The 11,007-nt window shown below is 46.7% G+C and overlaps 1 protein-coding gene across 1 annotated transcript in view; it reads right to left on the reverse strand.

The window, feature by feature from the left end:
* The window catches only part of LOC126516934 (probable 4-coumarate--CoA ligase 3), a 36,046-nt gene extending 26,330 nt beyond the window's left edge, over positions 1-9,716 (reverse strand). The window contains exon 1 of the mRNA XM_072289118.1: positions 9,651-9,716. Within this exon, the coding sequence (XP_072145219.1) occupies positions 9,651-9,716 (66 nt within the window). The remainder of the gene's footprint in view (positions 1-9,650) is intronic.
* Between the last annotated feature and the right edge of the window lie 1,291 nt (positions 9,717-11,007).

Raw genomic sequence — 11,007 nt, forward strand, 5'->3', positions numbered from 1 at the left:
ATTGTGCATTGACTTTTCTAAAGTCGTACATCGGACCAACGAACAAGATAAGCCAAATAAACGCACTATCAGACAAGTTGAAAAAGCAGGAAGCGAGATCCGATGAGACGAAGCGTTGTGGTGCTTCATTTGTGCCGTCACGTCACAGAAAAGAGTATTAATATTTTTTTTCACCTGCGCTAAAGCATCCATGTCAAGAGAGTAAAGCCAACAAAGGTAACTACGTTCTTGTTTATTTTTCTACTTTGTCTTTTATTCGCGAGGACACACTGAGCCTCTTCATTTTTTTTTTCGCTACCTGTGGGCTGCCAGAGCGCATGCGTTTTTCTCGTGTTGCCCCGGCCACCGCGTGGCGCACTCCGATGCGCGTTCGTTACTCTGTGGCCAAGTGTAATTTCGCCTGGCAAAGTTTTGGACGCTTTCTGTCTGCAGACGAGAAAAAGAAAAATTCATTGTCGCTTGCCGCCATCACTGCGGGTACTCGACGGATTGCAACGGGTTCGCTTGAGCTCAACCTCTCCGGGAAATTTTGTCGCACCGGTGTAGGGTGCCGAGCAGTATGCGTATGCTTCGATATTCCTTCGGTAGCCGCATTAGGTGCCCAAAGCAAGCATTCTATTGTGGCCAACATGTTTTCCTTGCGCTTTTTCATTTCCATGCCCCCCCCTCCCCACCAAAGGAAAAAAAAAGACATTGTTGCGGCACAGGAAACTGTCGCATGGTGAAAGTTCGATTTTGTTACTTCTTCTTTTGCAGAAAGGAGTGGGCCACAGGACGCTTCAGTTGCCGAATACTCTTATTATACGACATTTGATCCAGGCGTAAGGTTCCCAAAGAGCTCCAGCCACAACGGAAGGTGCGAGGTGAAATCCGGCAGCGCTGCTGCAGACGGCTGTTCCCCCACTCTCGATTCCCCCCGGCTGCGCTTTGCTGCGCCTCTCATTCTTGGCTCAGGAGCCGTCGGATATGTAGGTCCCCATTGCTGATCCCGCCAAGTGTGAGATTCGTTCCGTAATTCACTTTTTGCACGCCAAAGGGACTCCAACCGTGGATATTCATAGCCAGTTGACAGAAGTGTATGACGGCAACTGTATGTCCGTTCAACACGTCCGAAACTGGTGCAGGGAGCTTAGTGTGGTCGGAAGGAAGTCCACGATGAAGAATCGAGTGGAAGACCGTCAGTTTCGGAGACGGTTATCGAGATGGTCCAACGCGAAGTGCTTCAAAACAGGAGGATCACCGTCCGTGAACTTGTTGCTCAGATTCCTGGGAGTTCTTACGGTACAGCGCTAAGAGATCTGACTGAAAAATTGGGATATCACAAGTGTTGTACTCGATGGGTTGCGCGGCTATTGACATCAGACCACAAGGAGAATACGCCTTGAGCGTGCTCGCCAGTTTCTTGAAAAGTGTCAAGAAGACAAGGAAAGATTGTTGTACTTCACTGTTACGGGAGACGAAACGTGGGTGTTTTAGTTCACTCCCGAAGCGAAACAAAAATCCAAACAATGGCGTCACCTTCAGTCACCATTCGCAAAGAAGGTCAAACAAACTCCTTCTACTGGCAAAGTCACGGCCAGTGTTTTTTTTTTTTTTTGGGGGGGGGGGGGCGGGGGGATCGTAAGGGGATACTGCTTATTGATTTCATGGAACGTGAGACAAAAAAACAACTCAGACAGTTATTGTGCAACACTAAAGAAATTTAGGCGAGCTATCTGGAATCGCCGGCGAGCCGGTGTAACGTTGCTTCACGATAACGCGCGACCTCACGTCTCCCGTCAAGCCCAGGAACATTTGACAAACTTTAGGTGGACTGTCATGCCCCACCCATCGTGCAGTCCAGACCTTGCACCTAGTGATTATCACTTGTTCCCCAAGTTAAAGCAACAATTGAGTGGGGAACGCTTCCGTAGTGACGATGAAGTCAAAGAAGAGGTGAAACGCTTCGTCAACGGCTTGGCGGCGGAGTTCTACGACATTGGGATACAGAAATCGGAGCACCGTCAACAAAAAAAAATATGGGTAGAAAAAGATGGCGATAACGTAGAAAAATGGAGTAATGCTTCGTCTTTCCAATCATGTAAATTTCTATGAGAAAACAATGTTGTCTGTTTGTAAAATTGATGGGAACCTTATTTCTGGATCAACCCTCGTATTATTGACAATTATATGGACAATCCGGGCGCATTCCTGCCGTCGCTGTCGTCCTCACGTTCCGTATAAAGTCTAAGGGCGATAATATCGTGACCGCACGCCACATGCTGAATGTGCGAGTAAAAGTTTGGGGGGAGCGGGGGAGGGGGGGAGTGGCATCGGCGAGCTGTCCATGGTGGCTCAGACTTGTGTGCGCAAGGGAGAAAAGCAGGGAGGAAGCGCGCCACCTTTCGTCGCGCGCGATATATCAGGGTCTGTCGAGAGAGGCGGGGGGGGGGGGGGGGGAGCGGGCCTTAGGGTTCTGTTATCTGTGAATCTGCGATTGCCCAACATGTTTATTTGCCATGTTTGACGCATTATGTACAGTGACTTTTTCTTAAATACGTAGATTTATTGGCGGCTTATACGTATATTTAAATACCTTGTTGGGAGGTTTTGATTCCAGTTACATTTTTTTGCCCTTTATCAAGCTGTATCTTCGCATTTGTATATTCCATCGTATCTTCACATTTCTAATGTACGAGGGCGAGTCAAATGAAAGTGAACCAACCCACCCCGCGCAATAATAGTTCGGTTCATTAGCTGCGAGGCATGCGCGTAGCACACATTTATCTCTCATTTACAAAAGTGACTTCCAGGTGTGAGGAAGTCACTTTTTAATGCTCTCATACACTAGATTTATCATGACTTCATGACATAATGGACGCTTCAAAGTTGAACATCTTGATGTTGTGAGGTTTTTGACTACTGAAATTGTTTCCAAAAAAGAAATTAGTCGCCTTATGACTGCCGTGTAGGTTGAACATTGCATATCATTGGCCACTGTGAAGCGTTGGAGCAAACGGTTCAAAGAAGGACGTGAAAGTTGAAAAGACAATCCAAGAGCGGGCCAAAGCCACCGTACAATCGACCACAACACAATTGTAAAGGTTGATGAGCTCATTAGACAAGAACGGAGGATAAGCGTCGATGAATTGGCAGGCTGTGTGAACATCAGTCACGGTTCGGGTCACACCATAATTCACGAACCTCTTGGTTGTCGCCTCTTGCGTGCACAATGGATGCCCAGGATTTTGAACCACCGCCAGAAGACGGATACCTTCCGCGCTGCTTCGACTCATCTAATTCGGTATCACAATGAGGGTGACTTCTTGTTTTCAATTGTGACCAGGGACGAATCATGGTTCCACTACTACGAGCCTGAAACACGATGGCAAAGTTTACAGTGTAAACATTCGCATTCACCACCCCAAAGAAAGCAAAGGCCATCATATACACCGGGAAATGCTGACTTCTTTTGGATCGTCAGGGGCCATTACTGATAGAATTTCGCTAAACCTGGACAGACTATCGTTTCCGATATTGTGAAACGCCGGATCGGCTGCGCGTCGCAATCAAAAACAAACGACGTGGAAAATTCAGGAATGGGGTGATCGTGCTCCACCACAATGCCCGTCAGCACGTCGCTGATGTGGTTAACACAAAACTGGCAAAGTTCAAGTGGGAAACGCTGCAACATGAGCCATATAGCCCAGACCTATCGACATAGACCTATCGACATATAGCCCAGGTCTCGTATCGACCCAGTGTTACGGCATTTTAAACGGGTACGTGAAGTCGGCCACGCGCTGCCACCACCAGCGAGAGAGGGCCTACACTGCAAGAAGACTTCGTCACAACGTGATGTTTTTCAAGTGTCGCCCAAGTGTAACGCAGGGGTTTTTCGTTAAATTTGCTAGCCATCAGTGCAAGACGGCAACTACGTGGTTCACGGTGCCGGCCGAAGCCCTGGCCGCTTTCTGTTTTGAAGTGGAGTTGCAGTCTTACGATACGCACATTTTCAGCACCGCACTGACGTTGAGCTACCAGTGGAGTTCCAACATGGTACACGGCGCGAGTGTTAATTGGCTCTTGTGCGCGTCTGTGTACTTTTTTTGGGGGAGACTTTCCCCCGATATCTGGCCGTGCTGCCACGCGCGCGTCCCTTCCAAAACGTTTCCCGACTAATTCACTACGGCAGGACGCATGCGCCGTCGCTCCGGCAAAAAGGCGGATTACTGCTGTGAAGAAGCTAGTGTGGTGATCGACGCCCAGGGAGCTCCAGAGGGCATTCTGCAAATTCGACGCTGTGCAAAAGTCCAAACGAGTTCCTCGCGTCTTCATTCCTCTCTGCCGCGCTCCTTCAATGTATATACGCGCTGTCAACTACCCTGACGCGCGGCGAGATTTCGAAAAAAAAAAAGCTTCACATTAAGAGAACGCTGTTTCGCGCACGGCAAAATATGTCAGAGACGGGAATGCTGGAGCAAGAAAGCTAAGCAACGGCCACAACAAACACGTGGGAGGACAGGTAGGAGAACGGCCTCGAAGTCCACAAAGAAACAGAAATATAGGAACGCCAGCAACGGCTACGCCATTCAACAAACCGGTGAATGTTGAAGAGTGTTACAGTGACTAACGGAAAAGAACGTTAAAAAGGAGAGTGGAGTGATGGATACGAGGAGGGGGGGACCCGCATAAAAGGCGTCAAGAACAAACTTGGCAGATAATTATGAACATAGGGATAGCGTCGCGTCACTGCCTGATCGCTCCACCAGACAGCCGTGGTCAGTCGCCTAGCTGAGGCTCACCTACCACGTGGTAACATGTGCTGCTTGCTGCGGGAAGCTAATCTTACTAAAAGTCTCGACAATTTTCAGAATATGCGGTTGTCGGGAGACACGACGCTTTCAAATCTTTCGGAGCTACTGGCCCTTATTTTACTGCGCACAACGGGTGCCGTAATTTTCACAAAAGCTTCTAAACAGGAAGCAGCCCTGCTTCGGACTGTATGCCTCATCAGTTCCCGAGTGTGACCAAATAATATGCGTCGCGTGATGACTACAATACCACGATGGTAAGTTACTTCCAAACATCTCTCAAAACATGTCGAACAACTGGCCACCAAAAGTGAGTGAAACTTGCATTATTTCGTACTATCGAAGTTCTAGCGCAAAGCTTCATCCTTTTTTTAAAAGAAACCTAGAACAATACGGCATGCCAACTACGCCGAAAGTGTGATTGACAGGAAACTTGGAAGATAGTGCCCGCCCTCTCCCGTACATAGCGGTGGCCGTACCACGCACTGGATGGTCTGGCTGGGAAACAACGGTGATGTGCACTGTTACCTGGACTGCAAGAAATCTGGCCTGCAAACGAGATGACACACGATGGTGCGGTGTCTTGTTTTTGTATGGCCCCATTTTTAGCGATGTTCGTTTTGCAAGTCATGTACCAATTAGGTCATCGGCATATATTGTATAAATCCATCAATTAGTAAACAAAATTTCATTTTTTTTTAAATCACCATTTTTAAAGATAGCATAAGGATGATAGCATAATTTGATGCGAAGTGGCTGCAAAGCGAGCATCGTCGTTGTTAAAGGGTCCCTGAACCAGCCCTCGGGCTTGGTGAAGTAACATAGTCCGCGGGTAGCAATTGTGAACATCTCAGCCAAGTTCTGCTGTCGTACGCGGTCCGTGGAGCTCGCCAGCGGAGTGCGAAATCGCCTTTCTCTCAAACGCTCTCGTTTAAAAAACCCCATGATCCTGGCTCTTTTCTGTGAGCTTTATTTCGTCATAAAGCACACTCCAATAGGCGGCTGCTATTGGTTGCTACACTCTGCTACACCGCGAGGTGCCGCCACGAGTCCAGTGGCTTAGCGCAGTGCGGCTCTCTGAGGACAGCCGCGCTTTGCTTACGTTTAGCGCGGCTTAGGCATCAAATCGGAAATTTGAATTGTGTGCCGCGGTGACGTCTCCACTGTAGCCCTCGCAGTGCAAGGCATTGGAGGAGGAAGGCGTGCACAGCTGAGGCCGTGTTTGATTGCCGATAACTCCGCTTCTGCTGAACGTGTTGAAGTACTTTTAGCGGCAAAGTGGTTCTGAAATAGCCTATCTTCACTTCAAATGTCTTTCTCCATTGCGATAAAAAGTGGTTCAGGGCCCCTTTAAAGCATTCTTGTACGGCGAGTGCTAGGGGTTTGTCTTTGCGTGGTGTGCAATATATATATATATATATATATATATATATATATATATATATATATATATATATATATATATATATGGTGTGCCAGCGAAATTTAACCAGTGTTTAAATATATGCGAATGCCGTGTAGCTGGACAGGACCAAGGTAATGTTGTTTGCTGTCCCTTGGAGATACTCAAACTATTTTTTTCACTCTCCCTAATCAGATAATTGGTCTTAAATATTTAATCAACTTCTCAAGTATTATAATTAGATGAAAAGTATGAATGACAAATTGTAAATTTGCATGAAAAACTCCCGATACAGTTTTCTGTTGGTCAATACGTGCTATCTAAAAATTTCTACGAGCGTGAAAGAAACCCACAAATGCACGCGAAATTGCGAAATTGACGTGCGACTGGCCGCTCGAGGCACTTAGCGTGCATCTGCAGGCTTCTTTCACGCTCGAAAAAACACTTTTATGTAGCGCGTATTGAGCAAGAGAAAGCTGTATCGGGAGTTTATCATGCTGACTCATTCAGACTAATTATCTAATGAGGCTGAATGATAAAAAAACTGAAAGTTGCCAAGCGACGGCAAACATTTCCTTGGGTCTATCCAGCTACGTGGCATTTGCATACTTTAAACTCTGGGTGAAGGTAGCTGGGTACCATATATATATATATATATATATATACAGAGAGAAAGACAGCTGAAGGAGGCACGTGGTCAGATGGCGGAACCCTCCCCTGCCCCAAGTAAAATTCTGGCTAGGCAAGTTCATCGGACCCAATATCACAAGCACTGTCATTTCACTCTTCCGAGCCAGTATGCGTTTCCTTCTTTTATACATTTATATACTATGATATTATATAATTATATATAAATTTTTTCAACTTTTTTTTGCTATATATATGTAGGTCAAAAAACAGAAGCACATAGGATAAAAAACGGGATGTTACTGATGTTTCAGCCAGTGTCCAGCTTGTGTCAGAATGAAGGCCGGTGCCCGGCCGGAACGTCAGTCAAATCCTGCCATTTTTTCTATTTTGTACGAGCTTCCATTCTGTTACCTATTTTATTGCCGGATCCTGTAATTTAACGCTTCACTTTATATATATATATGTAGTCATATCATGCGAAGCCAACAAACACTGACACCAAGGTGAACGTAGGGGTAATTACTTGCGCTAAACAAATGAAATAAAGAAACAATAAATTGATGGAAATTAAAGGGGACGAACAAACAAGTTGCCGCAGGTGGGGAACGATCCCACAACCTTCGCATTACGCGTGCGATGCTCTACCAATAGAGCTACCACGGTGCTGTTTGCCTATGCACTTTCTTGGGTATTTATGTTTCGTAGTAGAAACCTGGGAGTGTTAGCCAGCACCACCACTCGCAAACCTTTGCGACGGATGTGGAACATCCTTTCTGCCGCAGGCATATCGAGAACGGGAACGTGGCGCTGGCCAACACTACCTAGGTTCTGCTTGAAAACATAAATACCCAAGAAAGTGGATGGGGAAACAGTGCCGCGGTAGCTCAATTGATAGGGCATCGCACGCCTAATGCGAAGGTTGTGGGATCGTTCCCCACCAGCGGCAAGCTGTTTTTTCATCCACTTTCATTTCCATTTGGTTACCGTTTATTTATTTCATTTATTAAGCACAAGCAATTTCTCCTATGTTTCTCCTTGGTGTCAATGTTTATTGGCTTCTCATGATATGACTAATAAAAATCGGGCCCCTCGGTTAAACCCCTTTCTTCTCGTTTATTACATAACGAGGGTCTCGAATCCGGCAACATTGATGCCTTCAGGTAGCATGTGTGGGTTTATTGACCGGTTGCCTTCACCCAAAAAGATCACGTTCTCGTGACGCCTGTGGCACTGACAAGAAACTGACAAGCCGTCAATGCTGATACGACGTCAAAGTGCGACAGGCAGCAAAACTTGCGCGTGCGAAGGTTACGTAGTGAAGTTTTCGGTTATAATTTGTAAGTGACGGTATAGCCATGGCTTCTTTCTGCATTTCTCTTTAAGGGCTGCTTTATTAGCTCTCTCTGCCCTCGACAGGGATCCAATGCGAAAGTAGCGCGCGCTTCATCGTCGGTTGGTGCTCGAAGACATTGTCAACCAGCACTTCAGACGCTGCCGGTTGCCGAGAGAGCCGATATTGAGCCTATTTACCCCATTAGAAGCGCACCTGCAACTGAGTATAGCGTGACCACAAAGCAATCGGATAAACATACGGGTGCTGGTCGCCTTGGCTTAAGGCCATATGAACTATTTAGTATGCAGCTTTCTTTCTTTTTTGTAATTATTATGAAAATAAACACAATAAATCGCTTTGTAATATGGTGGACGCGCCTTTGGCGATGTTGCTACAGATGGGGTTAGCTCAGAAGACAGGGGGCGCGAATTGCTCCGCATGAGCGTCATTTTCTGCGCCAAATATGTCACCATGTGTACATCAGTCTTTTGTCTCGCAGAAATGCGAGAAGAATGCGTAACACCTCCACTGCCATTCTTTTGACGGCGGTGCGGGGAACGCGCCAGCGCGGTTGCGCTTGTAGGCGCTGTAGCAGACGCCCGGAAAAGGAAGATGTCGAATGGGGGTTCGCAGTGTTTGGCCGTGAGAACATAGCGTCAACTACAGATGTAGGACGCGTGATGATGCTATCAGTTGACCGTGCTTCTTTCATTTCCTGTCGTTTAATCCGAGCTTTGCTTCCTCTTCGCTTTCATCTGACGCACTCAGTTAAATGCGCTGCCACTTCGGCTGCACCTTAATCTTAGCGTAAGAACTTTTTCGCTAAGAAATAGCGGACGGACAGTGCACCTTTGCGGATTCCGCCCCAAATACGTACAAAAAAGTGCCTCGAACCCGGCAAGAACGCTTCGCTTTAGATAGAAGTGGTGCGTGGGGGAAGATCAGGGCATCCTTATTGTTTTCTTTGTGAACATCAGCGTCGGTGTTCCGGGATGATGCTGAACCACACCTGACTTCCCCCCCCCCCCCCCCCCCTCTCTCTGTGCTGATCACTAGCTTCACAAAAAATCACGTTCAGCTGTTAACGTCGGTTTTGTTCTATGCGCTCTCATGCTGAAAATGTTTGATGTCAAATTCCTTTTTTTTTCTCTGGTTTCACGTGCCAAAACCATGAGGTGATTATGATGCACACCGTAATGAGGGACTCCGGACTCATTTTGACCACCTGGGATTCTTCAACCTTCTCCCAATGCACGGGACACGGGCGTTTATTTTATTTCGCGCCATCGAAATGCGGCCGCCATGGTGGGGATTTAATACCACGACCTCGTGCTTAGCAGCGCAACATCATTGCCGCTAAAGCAACCGCGGCGGATGACATCGCATTTCTGCTCGATGGTGATTCTTGTACCAACGTTTTTTTTCTCCAACACTTCCCGTTTTTTCCCCTTTCTAAATGCCAAGCACTCATTTACTTAACCGCCATACTTACTTTAACTTCCATGAACGGCACGGGCTTGCCGAGGCTCTTGAAGTCATCCCCTAGTGGCGACGACATAGTCATGCAGCCCGCCAACTCTGTCATTCCAAGCACTGCCGAGAATAGCATCGTCAACAAAAGAACGCAATGAGAATTACTTTTACTAAAGAAAGCTGCTGAGAAGAGGCACAACAAGCGGAAACTATTTCATGTTTTTTAACACCTCTTTAGTATACTCCGCGATCACCTGAAGCCATTGCTCAAGCTACCGAAACATAAAACGATCAATCTAAGCTATACTTAATGCTAAGTTATTCCGCGTAAGACGATCTGCAATACAGGCCCGCATAACAAATGCTGCTGCCACGCGCAAAATAGTAAAATAAATAAGAAAGCGTCAGAAACGCTCGTAGCACAGGGGGAGCGGTGTATAGTGGGCCTATACTTGATGTTTTCCGAAATTTGAAATTCTTTAAAAAGCGGTAAAATGTGACAGATACGTGATTTAGTCGACGTTTTTACCTCAAAGTCGTATATTAAAATGTGGCTTGAGGTAGAAATTTGATTGGTATTAAAGCAAATTAGACTAACTAGCTCTTTAACCAACCATGCGTGCCATTGATGCCCGTGGATGACCTGGAGCACGCCAACCGAGGAGATCATAACCGTTCCAAGGAATGCAAAAAATTGACGCTGGTAATTTTAAATGCGCAAGCATTTCTATGCTTACACAACGAGAAAAACCGATTGCCTTCAAGATAGCGCCCGCAGCAGCGAGCGAATTCCCCATCGTGCTGCTTCTCGCTTCAACGCAAGGTACGCGACGAGATCACAGAGCACACGAGGTTGTCGTCATCGCATATCGCTTTCATGATACGGCCCGACACGGCAATGCGGCCCTCGCAGCCGTGCCAGATCCAGCCGCCGCCGGAGTTCGACGCAATGGTTCGACGCCCATGGATAAGACGCTAAATAGCGATAGTTACCTTTATATGCGAAAATGTTCTTCTTTCGTAAGGTCAAAATGAGTATACGTGAGTAGTTGTCGGGGTCACTGTCATCTAAGAACACAACTCATCCCTCTTGGGCAGTAGATTTCGAACTTAGTATAAGATACCGATAAGGATGGTGATTTTAAGTCACCCTGTTTACGCGTGCGTGTGTCAGCCTCGGTAGACTGTATACAACTACGTTGCTTGAGCTGTCAAAATCATAGATTTCAGCATCAAGGCGAAGCCTATCCACGGAAAGCCTGAATGGTTTACACTGCGCTTTCCATCGTTCCAGAAGCTTTTCAGGCGTTTGTCGCGTTGTCGAAGAAAAATATTCGGATATGTAAAAAGAAGATCCTTGAGCTTGCGTGCATTTT

The sequence above is a fragment of the Dermacentor andersoni genome, chromosome 1 (genome assembly GCF_023375885.2).
Source record: "Dermacentor andersoni chromosome 1, qqDerAnde1_hic_scaffold, whole genome shotgun sequence".
Classification (NCBI taxonomy): domain Eukaryota; kingdom Metazoa; phylum Arthropoda; class Arachnida; order Ixodida; family Ixodidae; genus Dermacentor; species Dermacentor andersoni.